This window comes from Heterobasidion irregulare, assembly GCF_000320585.1.
Source record: "Heterobasidion irregulare TC 32-1 unplaced genomic scaffold scaffold_01, whole genome shotgun sequence".
In the NCBI taxonomy this organism is placed as follows: Eukaryota; Fungi; Basidiomycota; class Agaricomycetes; order Russulales; family Bondarzewiaceae; genus Heterobasidion; species Heterobasidion irregulare.
In genome coordinates this window covers 3,573,993-3,591,957 of record NW_009258197.1, presented here as the reverse complement: position 1 = coordinate 3,591,957, position 17,965 = coordinate 3,573,993, and the positions used below count along the sequence as shown (strand labels likewise).

At 58.1% G+C, this 17,965-nt stretch overlaps 9 protein-coding genes across 9 annotated transcripts; 4 read left to right on the top strand and 5 right to left on the bottom strand.

Moving 5' to 3' along the window:
- Positions 1-1,393: 1,393 nt before the first annotated feature.
- Positions 1,394-2,052, top strand: cpm115 (cytochrome P450 monooxygenase 115; the record flags this gene model as incomplete). Its single annotated transcript, XM_009543395.1, has 3 exons — positions 1,394-1,433; positions 1,505-1,818; positions 1,873-2,052. 3 exons carry the CDS (start codon positions 1,394-1,396, stop codon positions 2,050-2,052), a joined length of 534 nt encoding a protein of 177 aa, XP_009541690.1.
- Positions 2,053-2,396: 344 nt separating this feature from the next.
- On the bottom strand, positions 2,397-2,742 carry HETIRDRAFT_306695 (uncharacterized protein; the record flags this gene model as incomplete). The annotated part of the gene is made up of 2 exons (XM_009543394.1): positions 2,397-2,620; positions 2,676-2,742. 2 exons carry the CDS (start codon positions 2,740-2,742, stop codon positions 2,397-2,399), a joined length of 291 nt encoding a protein of 96 aa, XP_009541689.1.
- A 45-nt stretch (positions 2,743-2,787) lies between these two features.
- HETIRDRAFT_305267 (uncharacterized protein) lies at positions 2,788-4,447 on the bottom strand (the record flags this gene model as incomplete). The annotated part of the gene is made up of 5 exons (XM_009543393.1): positions 2,788-3,065; positions 3,121-3,370; positions 3,444-3,727; positions 3,789-3,934; positions 3,990-4,447. 5 exons carry the CDS (start codon positions 4,445-4,447, stop codon positions 2,788-2,790), a joined length of 1,416 nt encoding a protein of 471 aa, XP_009541688.1.
- Positions 4,448-4,601: 154 nt separating this feature from the next.
- Positions 4,602-6,266, top strand: HETIRDRAFT_470036 (uncharacterized protein; the record flags this gene model as incomplete). Its single annotated transcript, XM_009543392.1, has 7 exons — positions 4,602-5,026; positions 5,132-5,180; positions 5,245-5,418; positions 5,473-5,551; positions 5,606-5,657; positions 5,706-5,998; positions 6,070-6,266. The coding sequence occupies 7 exons, from the start codon at positions 4,602-4,604 to the stop codon at positions 6,150-6,152; spliced, it is 1,155 nt and encodes a 384-aa protein (XP_009541687.1). The 3' UTR covers positions 6,153-6,266.
- A 133-nt stretch (positions 6,267-6,399) lies between these two features.
- On the bottom strand, positions 6,400-7,004 carry HETIRDRAFT_305255 (uncharacterized protein; the record flags this gene model as incomplete). The annotated part of the gene is made up of 3 exons (XM_009543391.1): positions 6,400-6,459; positions 6,519-6,644; positions 6,747-7,004. Coding segments are annotated over 3 exons (444 nt in total), but the record flags the coding sequence as incomplete, so codon positions are not given.
- Positions 7,005-8,931: 1,927 nt separating this feature from the next.
- Positions 8,932-10,838, bottom strand: HETIRDRAFT_448242 (uncharacterized protein; the record flags this gene model as incomplete). The annotated part of the gene is made up of 2 exons (XM_009543390.1): positions 8,932-10,681; positions 10,732-10,838. 2 exons carry the CDS (start codon positions 10,836-10,838, stop codon positions 8,932-8,934), a joined length of 1,857 nt encoding a protein of 618 aa, XP_009541685.1.
- Positions 10,839-11,117: 279 nt separating this feature from the next.
- Positions 11,118-11,695, bottom strand: HETIRDRAFT_18299 (uncharacterized protein; the record flags this gene model as incomplete). Its single annotated transcript, XM_009541963.2, has 4 exons — positions 11,118-11,177; positions 11,237-11,308; positions 11,351-11,413; positions 11,558-11,695. Coding segments are annotated over 4 exons (333 nt in total), but the record flags the coding sequence as incomplete, so codon positions are not given.
- Positions 11,696-13,769: 2,074 nt separating this feature from the next.
- Positions 13,770-14,913, top strand: HETIRDRAFT_245866 (uncharacterized protein; the record flags this gene model as incomplete). Its single annotated transcript, XM_009543389.1, has 4 exons — positions 13,770-14,071; positions 14,135-14,452; positions 14,507-14,609; positions 14,677-14,913. Coding segments are annotated over 4 exons (960 nt in total), but the record flags the coding sequence as incomplete, so codon positions are not given.
- Positions 14,914-15,757: 844 nt separating this feature from the next.
- Positions 15,758-16,940, top strand: HETIRDRAFT_424471 (uncharacterized protein; the record flags this gene model as incomplete). The annotated part of the gene is made up of 4 exons (XM_009543388.1): positions 15,758-15,873; positions 15,909-16,297; positions 16,362-16,542; positions 16,604-16,940. The coding sequence occupies 4 exons, from the start codon at positions 15,758-15,760 to the stop codon at positions 16,938-16,940; spliced, it is 1,023 nt and encodes a 340-aa protein (XP_009541683.1).
- Positions 16,941-17,965: the final 1,025 nt, after the last annotated feature.

Genomic DNA, 17,965 nt, shown 5'->3' with positions numbered 1-17,965 from the left:
TCGCCATTGTAAACGCATTTTTTGAACTCCGCTTGAACCTTGTCGTCGCTATCCTGCGAGCTAAGGCGAAAACACTGACACAGACAAGAGCTTCGCTCCATAACACCTAATCATCATTGTGATACCAGAGTCTAGCAAAACAAAGTCATCAAGATCCACTGCATATGCCATTATCCAATGTTATCGAAGCTGAACAGTAGATGGTGGGCTTGTGGTGTATCTGCGGTGGACTTATCCGTGCTGGCTGCATGGAGGCAGATCGTGATTGAAGCTCCGCTTATATCAAGTGCGTGGGTTCACCAAGTCATAGATGGTCTTATGGTTCTGTAAGATTTCTAGTTTCAAATCTAAAACAAGGTTCGACTCCGATTTATTAATCTAGAACTGCTCCAATACCTGTGGAAATGCATCCACTATGGAATCTGTTACTTGACGTGAGTCAGATTCTTTTGTTGTCCCGATTCGGATATCAGACTGAAGGTATCTTCTTCCTCTCGTTTTTTGAACATTCAGGGTTGCTCACACAGGTTTGGGGAATCATTCACCGGTTTAAATCTCTCTGACCCTTGTTCTAGTCGACACACGCACCGGCTTTTCTGTGAAGGTATTCAAAGCGAATATCTGATTGATTCGAAATCAACTTACGCAAAATTTGCAGTTGTACGTCGAACTTTACTCTGTATAACAAGCTACAACTCTTTGTGCAACAGCTGCCAGGATTATCTATGGTTTTATTCCATGTGGGCGTCACACAGCGACATTCAGGAAATCATATTATCACTACTGACGCGCCAAGTTATAGGGGGGGTGCAATTCTCTTTACCACTGCAATCAATGCAATCTTGGTCCTCCGACTTTATGCCCTTTTTGGACAAAGTTTCAGAGGCAAGTGGGAACTAGTAAATTCTTCGAATCACACACCTCCCTGACTCATTATTCGATAGTATTGGCAATTTTGATTGCAATCCTTACCAGTAAGCATTGATATGATTGATATCTTCTTACTGTCAACTCATCCAACTAACTGTATCCGCAGTCGAATTTGTAGTACGTACCTTTCAGTCTTGAATATACATTCGAAGAAGCTCACTCTTCGTGAAGACTGAGTTTTACATTTCCTTCAAGATCGGCTTGGTGACACAGGAAACCGCATTCGTTGCTCCACCCGGTGTTCCTTTGCCTGGCTGCCTGGCAACTGCCCCTACTCACTTCACACTGGCATCATGGTTAGTCAAGTAATCCCTTGAATCTGTGCACATCCTTTTCCCGTTTTCTTCTTCTAAATAAAATTTCACTTGAACAGGATCCCATGTTTGATAGCGGCTAGTGAGTCCATTCACAGTCTTGATGATTTTTATCTTGGTGTTGATTCCGCACAGCGATATTTTTCCTCATGGCCGCCTACATGATGCTTCAAAGTCTGGCTGATATGCGTAGAGGTGGAATTAGCTGGAGTATTTGGAATCAACATTCAAACTCTCGGATTTCCATTCATTGCTCACAGCCGATCCCAGCGTCCTCGATGATCCCGACTTTGCCCTTCTCGACTCCGTGGTGAAGGAGACGCTGCGCTTGTCCATTCTTCCTAGCACCGTGCGACAGGTACTGCACGACACCACGATCATCGGAGGAAACGGGCAGGAGTACCGCATCTACAAAGGGGAAGGCGTGTTAGTGGACGTTCGCGGCATGCATCTCGATTCGGACTATTTCCCTGATCCTGAAAGTTTCAAAGCGGATCGCTTCACGAACATCAAAGGGTACGGGGAACACAATGGTATGAAAACTCTGGTTCCTTGGGGAGGGGGCATGTATATGGTCGGTGTTCAAGCTCATTCCATGTTATGTGCGGCGCGACTGACTTCGTTGTAGTGCAAAGGACGAACTTTTGCTCAACACATGATCAAGATGTTTCTGATCATGTGTTTCCATCTGTATGACATCGACATGCATCCGAAGTCTTCCCCTCCTGCGGCGTCATCGGCGAAATCTATCTCAGTTGTTCGTCCTGATAGCGCGCTTAAGATTCGCCTTCGAAAACGACAGCTGTGATTTGAAGAAGCTTTGGTTGTGAGGTGAGCCGTGCTTACAATTCAAAATATGTTTATACTGTCCTGAGTTCATTGACATACGCGATTTTCAAGCCGAGATATGGATTTATGGCCATGTGCGCTTGATTGCAGTGTTATATGTACACTAGCATAGATGTGTTCGTTATTTGTTCCATGTGGAATGAAAGAGCACAAAATGAGAACCTGTAGATAGCACAGTCCTGAAAGCCGTATCAGCATTTCAGACTCTCATACTGAGTGCAAAGGTTTGACATACCAATAAGTATGAGGAAATTCATTGAGAGACTCAGATCGTACAGTAGACGCTCGAAACTGAACTAAATATCAGGTGAAACCTGGTGGTAAAAGATGGTGCACGATACGCGCCTCGTATCCACATTCGGTGAGCTCGTGCGACAAATCTCCAAATGAGATGGTCCACTTCCTGATTGAATTTTCAGAACAACGACGACGAGGTGGTGCGGGGATCAGGAAGATCACGTTCGCTTGCGTTTGAGCGTTTGAGCGCCTGAGCTCGAGCGCAGCAGCTGGATTGACGACTCGACAAGCTAGTGTGACAAATGAGAGGGAGCACTGTCCAATTCAACTTGAAAAGGCACTCACGACGGTGGTTGACGAAGTGAATAGACAAGGGAGGAGTACCGCTGAAGAAAAGAGGGTAGCAGAACATAAAATACAGACCCAAACCTCACAAATACAATGACAGACAAAGAAATCAATCCACCCTCTGCCGCTTCTCTCGTTCATGTACCACACCTAGCTCTCTAGACCGTGAACGCGATCTTCGCTTCTCCTTCCATCGCCTGTCGATGTCCTCACCATCTCTGGCCTGTTCTCTTCTGGGCGACCTCCCCTTGTTGTCGCCTCTCCAACCCTGCCCCCTCCCGTCATATCTATTGCTATCCCCCCTTCCGCCCTTAGCGTTCGTCAGTGTAGCAGCATTCGCGCCCGTTCCAGGCCGTCCCGGGGGCAGTCCAGTATTTTGCGGGCAATCTAAAACACAAGTGCCAATGAGCGTCAAGAAGCGCGCGCGAACAAACTACGTTACCTTTCTTGAGATGCGGCCCTCCGCAAAGAAAGCATCCGTTCCCTTCCGTGCCTTTTCCGCCGACTTTGACGGATCCAGCACCACCAAATCCCCCATTCCCTGCTGTGGTATCCTGGTCCAACAGATGCGTGTACTTTGTCCGCCCACGCTTCCCGAAGTTCTTCACCTGCATGACTGATGGGAGTGCCGACACGTCAACTGTCGACTCTGTTTTCTCAGTGAAGTCATGACGCTTCAATATTTCTTGATCCTAGGACCCAAATGCCCGCGAAGCACATTGCTGTGTTCAAACCCAGGAGTGGAAGACTGGGCAGAGAACGCACCTGATGGAAAGCACCCTTGTGCCAATATTTCTGTAGAAATACCTGCTGGCCTTTGGGCTTCTCGTCCCGCAGCTTCTGCGCGCGCTCTAGATCCTCCTTCATCCGCTGCTCCTCCGGCATTGCACGTCGACGCTCAATCTCCTCGCGCTCCAGCTCACGCGCCACCTCCGCCTCCTTGTCTCGCTTGATCCGCGCAAGCTCACGCAGACGCCATGCCTCGAACTCCGCCACCGGATCGAGCCCGTCCGTATCGTCGACTTCGGGAACCTCGTCTTCTTTTTGCTCTGCCATGAGAGCACGCGCTGTTATGAGATAGTCGACAGTGTCAGAAACAGTAGGGCGCACTTTCAGCTAATTCCCGACGAATACTATCTGCGACCATATCATGGCTCTGTTTTCGACGCTCTTCTGCCTCCAGCTCTTTTTTCTTTGTGGCCTCTTCGCTGTCGAGAGCTATGGCCTCTTTCTCAGAGACTGTGACACGACCGCGTCTATGAGAAATATGGAATCTAAGTGTACATATCATGGAAATATGATGAGACATACTTCGGCACAAAGACAGGTCGGAACTGTACTTTAGGTGCCTCTTCCTCCGATTCTTGTGACGAGCTTCCATCCGTTTGCGTACCATCCTCATCCTCATCCTCGTCTTCATCCTCATTCTCTTCCTCATCCTCTTCATCGTCCTCTCCCTCTGTCTTCCTGACCTCCTCTCGCCCGCCAAGAAGCACCTTTCCCTCCTTTGAGATGTTCACGTCCCGCAACGCGACGCTCATCTTGGTCACCGGCTTTCTCGTGGCGATCGCGCCCTCGTCATCGATATCCCTTCCGAGAAACTGCTCACCAGACATAGGGACATCCTCCTCCTCCTGGACCTCCTGCTCTTCCGCGTCCTCATCGTCGGATGAAGGTAGCTCTGCCGCTCCCTTGGGAGCTTTACCCTTCCAGTAACGACCTACTGGCCTTGCAGGACGCGGTGCCTGATTCCGAGCAACCCCAGACATCCTGATTAAGAGGTCGATTCTAAGAGAGTGGGCGAGGGAAGAGGGACTGAAGAGTGGCGGCAGCTCGTCGAGGCGGGCCCGGAAGATGCCGGGCGCAAGCGGCGTGCGGGACTGGCTGGCAGACTCTCTTCCTCCTCCTCGTCACGGCTGCACCATGTTCGCTGCGCTCCGCCGACTGCGAACGCTCAACGGCCCGCTGATACGCTTCAACACCACCGCAGCCGCTGCCCAGCAGCCAACCCCCCCGCCAGCCGCACCCAGCAGCTCACCCTCAGACGCAGACGCGACCGCCTCCGCGAAAAAGCGAAGACGGCCCCGCAAAAAATACGCCAGGCAGCGTCCCTCCATCACCCTCGAGCGACCGCGCGATTGGTGCCGCCCCGTCGCGCCGGGCGTGCTTCCCGCGTACGACGAGGCGCTGCGCTACATTGCCGTCGACTCGCGCAGCATCAAGCACGAGGCCCAGGCGCTCGCGGCGACCCTCGACGGCGGCAGCGTCCCGGCCGACGAGGCGCAAGACGCGCGCGCGCGCCTGGAGACACTTGAGATCATGTCCGAGGTGAACCTCCCGTGGGTCAGGTGGAAGGCCGCGAACGGAATGGGTGAGTCGCCGTGCCGCCTCTGCTGCAGCTGCGAGCTTTCGCCCTGATGACGTGCAGCGGACTTGAAGAAGCCCGTCTACAGGCACCTCGTCGAGAAGAGGTGGAGGGAGGACGGCGCGCTCGATCTTTTGGTTCGTTTTTTTTGGCTTGTTGCTTTTGCCGATCGAGTTGTGTTCTCACACTTGGGGCTGTCAGATGGAGCGTATTCACCAGATGAACGTCGTCCCCGATCTGATTCCAGACCTCCGCCCCGGATTTGACCTCCGCATCACGTTCCCCGAGCCCCCGCCCGAGAGCGTGTACCTCCGCACGCGTGTCAAGCGGCGCTACGTAGCCATCGAGCCCGGTATCTTCCTGCACAACGAGCAGGTGCGCGCCCCGCCCCACACCCGTCCATCGCAGCTCACGTTTGTGCGTCCATAGACCAAGAAGGCGCCGCGGCTCTACACAACCGTATTCCACACAGACGAGAGACTGTACACTATGATGCTAGTCGACCCAGGTCAGGCGCATCTCCCCCTCTCCCGCACTCCCCGCTCATACACTCTTCTCACAGATGTCCCGGACGAGGAAACCCGGTCGTTCACGACCTACCTCCACTGGCTCCAGTACGCCCCGCCATCCACCTTCCCCCGTGCCCACTGACACCCTCCCAGCCCGAACATCAGCCTCTCCAGCGGCGCGCCGACGCCCCTCCCGCTGACGGCCACGCACACGCCCTATGTCCCGCCGCACCCCGCGCAGGGCACGCCCTACCACCGCTACGTCCTGCTCTTCCTCCCACAGGCGTCCCCGACCGAGCGCATCCGCGTCCCGCAGCTCGAGCGCCGCGGGTTCAACGTGCGCGAGTTCGCGCAGACGCACGGACTCCAGCTCGAGGGCGGCGCCGCGCACATGTGGCGCGCGGTGTGGGACGAGGAGGCCGCGCGCGTGTGGGACCAGGTGCTCAGTGAGTGTCGCCGCTCCCTCTCCCTCGCGGCGTCCGCGCGCTCACGATCTCTTCTTTTGCGCGTCTCGCAGAGGTGCCCCAGCCGCGCTTCGGGCACCTGCCGAGGCCGGACCCATACGCGGAGGTCAAGAGCAAGGGCAAGTACATCGCGTAGCGCGCGCCAAGCCGCCTCGTTAATCTACACGCTTCCTACGCTGTTATTATACTACTACTTTGCCCGCCTCGCGCGGAGCGTTCTTCAACCAATAAATCTCCAAAATAAGGTAGGAACGAGCGCAGAGCAAGATGGGGTATCAAGAGACGTGTGTGCAGACGAGACAGCGAGACCAAATCACAGCCCCGAGAGAGGGGGTAAACAAACGTGCAGTATGCGAATCCGACCGCCGCCGCCGCCGCCGCCGCTACTTGAACTTTTCCTTGTATATCCACGCCAGCCCGACGTCGCTCGCGCCCTGGGCGACCTGCATGCGCGCGGTGAGAACGCACGGGATCGCGGAGCGGGGAGAGAAAAGCAACGTACCGCGTCGCGGTACCACTTGGCGGCCTCCTTGCGGTCCTTCTTGCAGCCCTTGCCGTTCGCGAGGCAGAACGCGAGCTCCTGCTGGGCGTCCGCGTCCCCGAGCTTCGCCGCGACCTGAAAGTAGCTCTGCACGCACGCACGCACGCACGTCAAAAGAGGTGAATGAGCCCCCGTGCGCGCACGGACGGACGGACGGACGGATAGGCAGACGGAAGGGACGGGACGCACCACGGCCATCTTCTGGTCCTTCTTCACGCCCCAGCCCTGGAAGAAGCACTGCCCGACCTCGTAGATCGCGAGCACGAGCTCGGAGCGGATGGCGGTGGTGTCCATGCCCTGGCGCGCGCGCTCGAGGTCGTCGACCGCGCTCTCCGCCGCGCGGCGCAGCCACGCGAACCCCTGCCGCTCGTTCTTCGCGCACCCCCAGCCGTGGCGCAGCGCGAGCCCCCACATGAGCATCCCGACGCCGCTCCCGCCCGGCAGCGTCGCGCTCTGCTCGAAGCACGCAGCGGATTCGGCGAGCCGGTTTGCTTCGTGGTGCTGGATCCCGAGCTGGAGGTAGTCCTCGGCCGTGCGCGGGTTGACCGTATTTGGCGCGGGCGCGAGCGCCGTGCGCGGGGGGGAGGGCGCGGGCGGGGCTGGGGGCGCGCCGGGGACGCGGAGCGTGTCGGTTGTCGGGGAGGGGACGGGGGTCTCGAGCTGATAGTACGAGTAGGAAGAGTAGAGACTCCCGGTGGGGGAGGTTGGAGGCGGTGGCGGGTCGCGGGAGAGGGTGATGGTCTGGGTGAGGGAGAAGTTGGTCGATGCTGGGGAGAGCGGGCTCGTGGGTGCTGGTTCGGAGAGGGGTGATCTTGGAGAGGGGGAGCGCGAGGTGGGGGCCGCAAATGAGGGTTCTTGAGGGCCCGCAGTAGGAGAGGGCGATGCGAGCGGCGAGCGCACGCGCGACAACGGCGTGGGGCCGCTCCGGCTTGCGGAATGGGGATCCAAAGGAGGCGCAGCCTGCATAGACTGGAATGTGCGGGCGCCAGACGCGCCCGTCGTCGGGGGCGTCCGGTACCCGTTGCGCTCCAGCACCATGCGCTTGTTATCGTCCGAGGACGGACGGACGGGCCGCGAGTAGTTGACGCCGTACGGGAGGGCAGACGGCGTGCGGCCGCTCGAGGAAAGCGAGGGGGTGACGTAGGACGCGGCCAGGGAGCGCGTGTCGCTGGTGTCTGCGGAGGATATGACGACGGTCGGGACGGACCTGGAGCTGTCTGCCTGGGGCATGCCGGTGAACGCGAAGGGGTCGACGTGCTGACTGTCGCTGCTGCGCCGGGGGCGGCCGTACTCCTGCTCCTGCTCCTGCGGGCGTGTCTCGGCAGGGCGGTAGCCGTCGAGCGAGGGGCGGTAGTCGGTGTACATCGACGGGATGCCGACGAAGGGGTCGCCTGGCTGTCTGCCCTGGTGCGCAGCACGCCCCGCAGACGGCTCGGGGTTATAGCGGGAGTCCGCAGAGCGGGGCGGGGTCGGGTGCATGCCGGCGCGGTACTGGGGCGAGACGGTCGCGCTCGAGTAGATGCTGTCGGCGTCGTTGTAGTAGATGTCCTGGCTGTCGTCGCCGGCTATCGAGGACGACGATTTGTTCAGCAGGTCGAGGGTGGTTGCGGTGGTCGCGGTGGAGCTCCGGAACTGGGTGTGCAGCAGCGGCGAGGAGGGGGGTCTTCCCTGACGCCTGCGCGGAGGGGTGCTGGTCTGTGCCGTGTAGGCTGCATCGTGGTCTATCACTGCGGCTTCAGCGTGTGATGACGATTCGCCAAGTCGAGAATTGGCTGAGAGCGAGGCTGGTGGTCTGCGCCGTGAGGAGGTGCGGCGGACGAGAGAATCGAGTGGGGAGGAGTGCTGGAGATGCTGGATGGGCTGGCGGCCGTAGTCGGTCATCGTCGTGAGCGTTGGCGAGGAAGCGTCGATGGAAATCGTTTAACGAGCGTCGGGGACGCCAAGGCCGTTGCGACCATCACTTATTTATTTATTTTACACCCGCAAGTCCCACCACAGTTCGACCGTGAGAAACTGGAGCGCGACGCGCCGACGTCGATCAAGACTTGTCGACCGACCTGCATCGACCAGGGAAAGTCAATCCATGGCGCCGCGTGAGCAAGGTTAGCATCGACTCTGCGCGGCGCTCGTGCCAGAAGTCAAGGGTACGCGTTCCCCCAGACAGAACCCCCCGCTGAACACGATGCGGTATCGACGAACACCGCCGGCTCCTTGCCTATGACTCAAGAGCAACTTTCATTCTAGGCTATAATTCTCAGGCTACTCATGTCAAGGGCCGCGGCTAGCCGCCATCGTTCGCAAGTTCCTGAAGATCCGTGTATATAATGCCATGATGCGTCCCAGTCTCAAGCTTGTACGTAGATATCGGCGCCTCTCACCAGCCCAGGCGCATCACCTCGCTCTCCATGCTCTCGTCCCACTCATAACCCAATGCAGGCGACTCTCCACCCCTCTCCACTATCGTAGTCGTCGTCGTCGTCGTCGTCGTCATCGTCGCCGTCGGCCCTGACCGCCTCCTCTCCTGCAGGCTCCTCCGCAGCGCAGACTCGTTTCTCGGCTCGCTCACACACGGCGCGTCCCCCCCGCCCGCGCCGGCGAGCCCGAGCTGCTGCGGCAGCACCAGCGGCCGCAGCCCCTTTGACTGCCGCCGCTCGGTGCACAGCGACGCCACCGACGTCCGCGGCGACGACTCGGGCGTGAAAAACGCGCGCGCGAGCGACCGCAGGTACTCCTTGTCCAGCAGCTCCTCCGCCTCCGCGATCGCCGCGACGCTCGCGCGCGCGACTCCCGTCCCCGGCGCGGCCTTGCTCTTCGCGCGCGCGGGGAGGGACGCAACGGACGCGGTGCGCGCGGGGCAAGCGACGGACGCGTGCCTCGTCGTCGCCGCCGCCACCGCCGCCGCGTCCGCATTGGACTTCCTGCGGCTCGGCGACGGCGCGCGCGCGTCGTACATCGACACGACGTACACGTTCACGCGCGACTTGCCCGCCTTGGCGCGCGGCGTCCGCGTCTCGCCCGTCCTGCGGCGCCTGTGGCGCGCGCGCGCGTACGCCGCCAGGTCGTAGATGTCCGCGAACGGGCCGGGCTCGGCGCGCGCGGTATAGTACGACTCGCCGTGCGTCGCGAACGGGTCGGGGGCCGTGCGGGCGCCCTGGTGCGCAGCGGCTGCGGCTGCGGCTGCGGCGGTGGCGGAGGGGGCGTGCGGGCCCCAGACGGCGTCAGAGATGCGGCGGAGGGCGGGGGCGCCGGCGAAGAGGGGTGAGCGGGGGCTGAGAGCGGTGGAGAGCGTGCGGAGGGGGTCGGCGGCGGTGAAGAGGCGTGCGCCGCGGAAGCCGCGCCGTTGGGCGAGCGCGCCGAGGTCGGCGTCGGACGTGGTGGCCGTGACGAGCTCGGCGATGGCGTATAGGTCGTTCGCGTCTGGGTACGGGGTGCTCGGATCGAGCGGTGTTTCGGGCGAGAAGGCGAGCGAGACGGTCGAGGGCGTGTTGGTGGTGTACGAGAGGGCGGGCGTCGGCGCGGAAGAGGACAGAGGCGGGAAGAGGGAGAGTGAGCCGCCGGATAGGCGCTGGCTGAAGCGGGACGCGGGCGGGGGAACGAGTCGCGGGGACGGCGGTCTGCCGCGCTCGCTCGCCGGTTCGCGCCCGCCGGTCGTGTGCCCCGTCGGCGGGGGCACCACGAGGAAGCGTGAGTCCGGCGGGACGGGCTCGGGCTCGGGCTGCGCGGCGGGGGCCTTGTGCAGGGCGGTGGACGAGGACGAGAAGCGGGCCTTGAAGGTGAACTTGCGCATGTTCGGCTGGGACTTGGACTTGTGCCGCAGGTCGCGCGCGAGGCCTGGGCGCTTGCGCGTGCCGTTCTCCGCTGTGCGCGCCGCGTTGGGTGCGGCGGCGGCGGCGGCGGCGTCAGCGGCGGGAGGGACGGCCGCGGTGTGCGGTTGGCGCGGGTTCCGGGCGTGTGCGTCTGCGTGTGCGTCTGCGGGGGGCTCGGGCGGGGAGGGCAGGAGGGAGGCGGCGCGGAGCCATAAGGAGCGGAAAAAGGAGCGGAGGTCTGGCTGCGGCATGTGCGCGGCGCTGGTCGCGGGCGGGGGACTCGTAAGGACAGTAACCAGTTGGCGGGAGAGATGGGGCCTGCACCGGCGCGTCGCGTCCAAGCATGATACCGCCGCCCCGCTGGGCACCGCCGCTTCCACATCGGGCCACCGCGGCCGGTGCGTCGGTACTCGAAGCACTCTCGCTCTCGTTTCCCTGTGCGAACAGGGAGTGTGGAACCAAGTCTCTCTTTCATTCAGGTTCACCGGGCAACGCACGACGGCATGTTATGCTAAGATCGTTGCCAGCGATGTCTACGTCTCGTGTCCTCCGAGATCTATAAGTTCGTGATGACGTCGTACATACTCGTTCAGAGCCACCGAGATCGGAAGCAGACAACAGTGAGATTGCACATGGAGTCGCAGGTGATAGTACAGAAAAGCAAGCGCGCGCGCCACATACCACATACACAGAAGAGAGCAGAGCGGAAAACGAAGCTGGCAAACTGCACGCACGCACAAACGCGGCGGGCCCCTCATTTGACGATCGGGTTCACGCCGCGCGCAGAGAGGTAGTTCTTCGCGGCGCTGGAGGACTGTCGGCGGGTCAGGTCTGCCAAGCGAGTGCGGCGCGCACGCGAGATCGAGGACGCACCAGGCCCTTGATCAGCTCGTAGATGCTTTTGTCGTGGTATCGCAGCCCGGTCACGGGGTCGGTGTAGGGAGCCTGTGGAGCATCAGCGACCCAGGCGAAGAGCAGAAGCGGGACGGGACTTGCCTCGAGGCCGGTGATGTCGCAGTAGTGCTTCTGGGGCAGCACGGAGGGTGGCGCCTCGATGGACAGGTCTAAGAGCCCACGCATCAGACGCACACGGCAACGACGGCGAACGAGAACAGGCGACGACGTACACGATGGGAGGTCTTCGTCCGCAAGCGCATCCGCGTCCGGCGGGCCGGCGCCGCCCTCGCCGTCGACGTCCATCGCCTGCTCCCGCTGCAGCCGCCTGCGCTCCCGCTCCTGGCGCTCGCGCTCGCGCTCCTGCCCGAGCATCGTCTTCACGTTCTTTGCGCGCCTGTTCACGTTCTTCGCGTAGCCCGGGTTCTTGAACGGGCGCGGGCTGCTGAGGTAGGACAGCTGCACCGAGAGCGTCTGCGTATCGGGGCTGGGGGTGAGCGCGCGGGCGCGGGGCGGAGGGAGTACGCACGGGTGCTTGGGGCGTCGCGGATCCCTCGTTGCTCGTCGACGGGACGACGGCTTTTCGCCTTGATCCACCCTTGGGCGGCCTGTGTGAGGAGTCGGCAGGGCGTGAGTGCGGGACGGGCGGGGTGTGCAGGGAGGGCAGACGAACATGGTGTGGTTGAGAGGCGTGTGGAGATAAGATAAGATCATGCGACGAGGCTTTCGGAGACTGAACATTCTGTACTTCCGTCTGAGTTTCTGGCAACAACATTCAGAGTACATTCAGTGTCTTCACTGCATCTGCTTCCGCACGCTCCTCTAGTGCTCTCATTGGTTGTATCGATGACACGCATTCCCCTCCCGTACCCTCAGCACGCGCTCCCTCTGCATCCGCGACGTCTGCGTTTGAGTGTGTAGGTGCAGCGTAGTGATCCACATCAAAAGCAACCCCTCATCCCAGTCAGAACGACTGTCCGGATGCGTAAGGACTGTGGAAGTGTGACCTTTAAGAAGGATATTGGGAGGCCCGAGGAGCAGGAAAGCATCTAGGTATGTTTGTTATCTCGGTTGGCCTGATCTTTTCGCTCACCTCCGTGTACTCCCTATCCCTCCAACCAAGACATACTGATGGTTCATCGGCCTCTATTTCTATGGAAGATAATAACATCAGCTCTTCAAAGACTGTCGATATTGGTATGTTGACGCTTCTCCACTCTGCTCTCATAGTTGAAGTCTTGAACGTTGCGTGCTCGCCTTGTTTGCCCGGCTCACCGTGACCGGGTTGCATTTCGTATTGTCCTGCCCGTTTCGCACCGGCAATATCCTGATAGCGTCAGAAACGCCCCGGAGAATGCTCGCATGCACTGAGTGCGAACTCGGCTTGCTTGGCTGCTGCGCGGATGTGACGAGCGAATTCTGACGTGCGGCTGGGCGGGTTCGGTATCGCGTTTAAGCCCTCAGTTTTGATTCTAGAGACTCGGCGAGGTGTGCAATGAAAGATATCAATAAAACAAGTGAGGTCGAAAATCTGGCGTTGAGGAGAAGAAGGTGGACGCATCGCATGCACTCTAGAAAATTCGCTGATAAGCATTTGCCAACGCAGCAAAAGAGACAAATCTCATTGTCGACTCTCGCCGACCATCCGACTGGGTCAGATAGTCCCGAATCTGGGGCCCCAAGTGGCAACTTTGCACCAGCGAATAGTAAACAAACCCATCTTTGACACGCCGCGTGGCAAGCTGCTTTTGGTCCCCCTAGTTGTGGACATAGGGGCCTTGTTTTCCCTTATGCTGCCAGAAACGACGGGAGTACTGCCCGCTGAACCTATGGCTAGGGTCAATGAATCGGAAGACAGCTCGCCGCTCAATCTACTGTGTCAAGTGGCGCAGACCCTATCGATGGTGAGTTTGGAGACGGCGTTTTTGCATACACAGGCCTCTCGTCTGACTCGATGCTCGCAGGCCTTAGCGAAGCTTCGGTGTGCTTATCTCGGCTGATATGCCAAATATACACACCCTTTGATTGGTGCCTATATTCGCAGTGACACAAAGTTCGCTGTCTAAAAGCCAAAATTATATTGTCTCCTCAGGCCTCTGGCCTCAGGTTCATCGATGAACTTCTATGGAGTTTCCTTGACGTCAAGAAGGTTATATGGCCTTTGATTCCATCCCTCGTTCTTCTAAGGTTGAGATCGGACATACTTATTCCAGCGTTTGCTTCCGATCCCGATTCGCGTTGTCACTCCTTAACAAATTGGACACAGAAGCATTACTTGGTCAGGTTGTTCTGCATTACTAAAGTCCTTTGGAAACTCGAAGCTAACCAGATATAGGGCGCAGTATTTCCGCAGACTGATTTCTCGAATATATATAATGCTGGAATCTAGCCGCACTTGAAGCACGCTGCGCTGCGACCTCTTACTGCTTGCCTCTTACCTCCCCAAATTCGACATTGGTCTGTCGTCGTCTTTGTGACTGTTCTGGTCCACTTATACTCCTACATTTTAGCAATGGCGTTTTCGTTGACTTCTCGCACAATCATACTCGAAGGCAGCATACTAAAGGCCCACTGTCGCAACCTCCAAGGCTTCTGGGTTCCATCCACTATTGATCTCGATAGGCATCTCGGAAACATCGATGGCTCTTTTAACATGAGTGGGACGAATTTCTCCCGGTCTGCTGAATCTGTACGCTTGGTCGGCACCATCATCACTGCATCTCTTATCCGCCAGGATTCGAAGAGGTTACAAGCCACTCTCGATCTCAATGTTTGCATTCAGAACATCGATGGTCAACTTCGGTTTAAAAAGCCGTAAGTCGTCCGTTTCCGACTCAGATGGTCTTGTCGTAACCTACTGATCACTGTCCTGAATAGACGTGACTCGCTTCTCCTGTCGTCTTCCTGCCTGCTTCTTGATGGAACTCGACTGAAGGGATTATGCCTTGGTATGGACGGGAAGATGCACGCGTCCGAGATTGATCTTAACGATCATTACGGGAATTCGAATGGAGAGTTCAAATCAGGCGACAAATCTTTCGTCTATACCGCCCGCAATCTTTCGCTTCACCTCACCACTAAATCAATCACCTTACGTGCCGAGTTGAGGGGCTGGGACAGTCAATATAAACAAGCAGAAGTCGACTTGTCCATATGTATAGTGAACCACTATGGGGGCTTGGTATTTGTGAAACAGTAAGTCACGCATCTCGCAGCCTCAAGGTGATGCATGGTTATTAACTATCGCAGTGATGGATGGTTTGACCGTGACGGGTTTTTCGCTTCATTCTTCGAAAAACTGCCGGTGGTGGGATTCATCGTCGCTGCTCTGCAATTTGCAGCTGGAAATGAGGTGTGTCTCATGGTCTTTTTGCGGGAGGACTTTTTGGGGCGTATCGGAGATCCTGATATTGATGTAGGACCATGCCGCTCGTGCTATCGCCTACTGTGCCAACTCTACCACGGTTATGGTCGGCATTACTATTGGTACATGTCTGGGAGGACCGATTGGTGCAATGATAAGAGCGGGTCTTGCGACGCCTATCGGAATCCTAGCCGAAATGGCTCTAGCTGGTTATCTTGTCCATGATCCTCGCTTGAAAGCGCAATTCGAGGAAGCTACCATCGGGCGGTTCTTGTACGAGTCCCTGCGTAACGCACTTGGCACCGGTGCCGCGGCGTACTTTGCAGCGTGGCTTGCTCACGCGATGGAAGGGCCAATTCAGGCTGCGTTAGGTGAAGTTTCCAAGATTTCGAAGGTAGCTGGAGAGGTGGTTGTGAATTTTGCAACGTACGCGATGTTGAAAAAGTACGTCTCTGAAGAAATCAATTGTTCCGATACTGAAGTCACATTTGATATAGGGTCCTCAATGCTCTTAAAGGTGGGAGTCCACTTGAAGAATGGAAAGAGGTCGAGGAAAGGGTCGCAATGGTAGAACATCTTGCATCGCATAAGAAGGGCATTGTCGGACAACATCGTCCAGTTTGTTTCTAATCAAGATGTTGGATGGCAATCTCCCACTTATGTTGGCTATTTGTGTAGAAAGCTGACAAATGTTAGCAATATCAGCGTTCTGCGCAGGCTCCTACCCACCACCGTGTCGAGGGCAAGGGAATGACTATTACTATGATAAAATAACGGAAAACATATGAGAAAACGTATGGCAAATAAATGACGTGATGAAAGAGCATTTTGAACCTTCATCCTCGAGCAATCCCAAGCCCTCCCCATTGGCGGCTGGCACAAAACATATACAAACACGCGCCAGCCATAGAAGACTTCCGCAAACTATCGCCTGCTTGTCGATTCAAATGTTGTATCGCATGCGCGGTGCTGAGAAGATTTGGCGACTGGTTGTCTTTGTACAGGGTTGGACAGCTGATTTCCCACTGCCTGTCCAAGGATAGCACTATATAACCTCGTGCACCAATGTATCGCACGGCACTCGTTTCCTTCCACTATCATCTAAAGAGACTCGTCCAACCACCCCCATTTGACCTATGTCTTCTGTGCCAAGCAAAGCTTCCGACTATGTCGTTCGAGAGGGTGCAACGGAGGAAGCACGGTGGGCACCACATACTTCTCGCCCTACCACTTTGCAAAACACATCTCAACGGTGCGGTCGCCCGCGCCCCCACGACCGCCACATAGGCTGGAACGCCAATACGCCATGATGAAACGGGTCTTCGGACGCACGTCCCCCGTCCCGCCCACCGTCGACCTCTCCCGCCTGTCGACCGTGCTGGACGTCGGCGCGGGCACCTGCGCATGGACGCTCGACCTCGCGCGCCAGCTTGAGATCCAGCCGCGCCTCGCGAATGCCTCGGTGCGCCTGTATGCGTGCGACCTCTCGCTCGCGAAGTTCCCGCCGCGGCAGGCCACCGACGCGCTCGGCATCACGGTGTTCGAGCAGGACGCGACGCAGGCGTTCCCCGCGGCGCTGCTGGGGACGTGCGACCTCGTGCACGCGAGCCTGCTCGTCGGCGCGCTGACTGCGGACGGATGGCGCGCGGCGCTGGGGAGCTATCGGGACTTGCTGAGTGAGTCCGCGCGTGCACGTGCGTAGGCTGTAGGGTTGAGGTGATGACGGCCGCCGTGGTACAGAGCCGGGCGGGACGCTGATCCTCTCGGAAATGGACGCGATGGTGTACACGGAGGCATGTCCTCCTCCTGCGGTCCGGAGCCTCGAGCGGGATGCCGAAGAGTGTATGGACGGCACGACCTGGCGGCACAAGCTGAACACCTTCTGGGCCACATTCGGCCTCTCGAGGGGACTCATGCCGTAGTGAGCCCGAGCTTTATTCCTCCGTTCCTGACGAGTGACGCGCTCTCGTATGGGACCGCAGCATCACGCTGCACCTGGCCTCCCTCCTCGAGGCCGCCTCGTTCGAGACGCCCGTCTGCCGATCGTACATCTCGCCGCTCGGCAGACTCTGCAGGCATCACAAGGGCGCGGACGGCGGCTCCCTCGCGAGCGAGGAAGAGTTCACTCTGAGCGGCTCGGAGATCCTGTTTGGGTCTCTGATCCAGGCTGCGTTCGAGCGGGGCGTGCTGGAGGCGCCGAGGGGCACGAGGATCACCACGGAAGAAGGGAGGGATGCGCTGCTCGAGGAGATTATCGACGGGTTGAGGGAGGAAGGCGGGTGTACTGTTTGGTCTGAGTTCGTGGCGAGGAAGATGTGAGGTAAGTCGAGTCGTGCCGATCCATCGCTGAGTATTCGATATTTGAGGTGAAGATGGGTCTTCACGCTTGTGTCATTATGTAGGCTGTTCTATGTATTTTATTATTGAATCCAGTTTATTGTCTGATCAGGGTAACAGAACCCTATGCTAGACATTACATAGACTAAGGACCATCCTCATCTCCCTACGTATCCGACTCCGCCTCCGAACCAGCTTCGGTCGATGAAGAATTGAGTGACTGAGTGTCGACAGGCCCGTTTGTATGAAGGAGGTAGGCTCGGTCGGGTATGATGCTCGCTCGCTTGCACGGCTGTTCTATGTATTTGTTGGTAACACAACATGCACACCGGAGCGTGGCTTCGAAGTTTTTGTCGCACACGGTTCTGAGCACCGACGATAGAAAATTCGCTCGGAGAGAGGGAATAGCTGAAGGGCGTCTCGCTGTTGATCATGGTCGTATTCTCGGCGTTGCTCCGCCCTGGAGGACAATCAGGAGCATGAAGTTCAATCTGTGTGCATCACAGTACGGATCGCCGTAACAGACTGCGCTGATGCTGGATACAATCGGGATGGTCTGCGTGGGGGTCTCATCGAGCGTCGCGCAGGTGATGCCGGACAACGCATTCAGGATGGCATAGACGATCGACGCGTTTGCAACTCGAGCGGCGAGCACAGCAGAGCGACTCGGAACGATCCAAGACAAGATCCCCCGGTTGTTGCCCGACCGCTATGACACTGGCCATTGTTCGTCGGTGGCGCGCGTCCGAAGCTCGTCTGCAGTCTTGGATCTCGTAGCGGGCCAGTCAAGCGTTTTGGCCGATAATGCGTAGACCAGGAGATATCGATCTAGGCCGTACATTCCAATACAAGAGGCGCGCCGCGCGACCGACTACCACTAGCTTGCTCACTGATACAGAATATCGCATTGGTACTACGGAGACATCAGGAAACGCGTGAGACGGAACTACATCGCGGACTCGAAGTTGATGGGATTCACACGAGCCTCGCAAAACCTGGATAGAGGA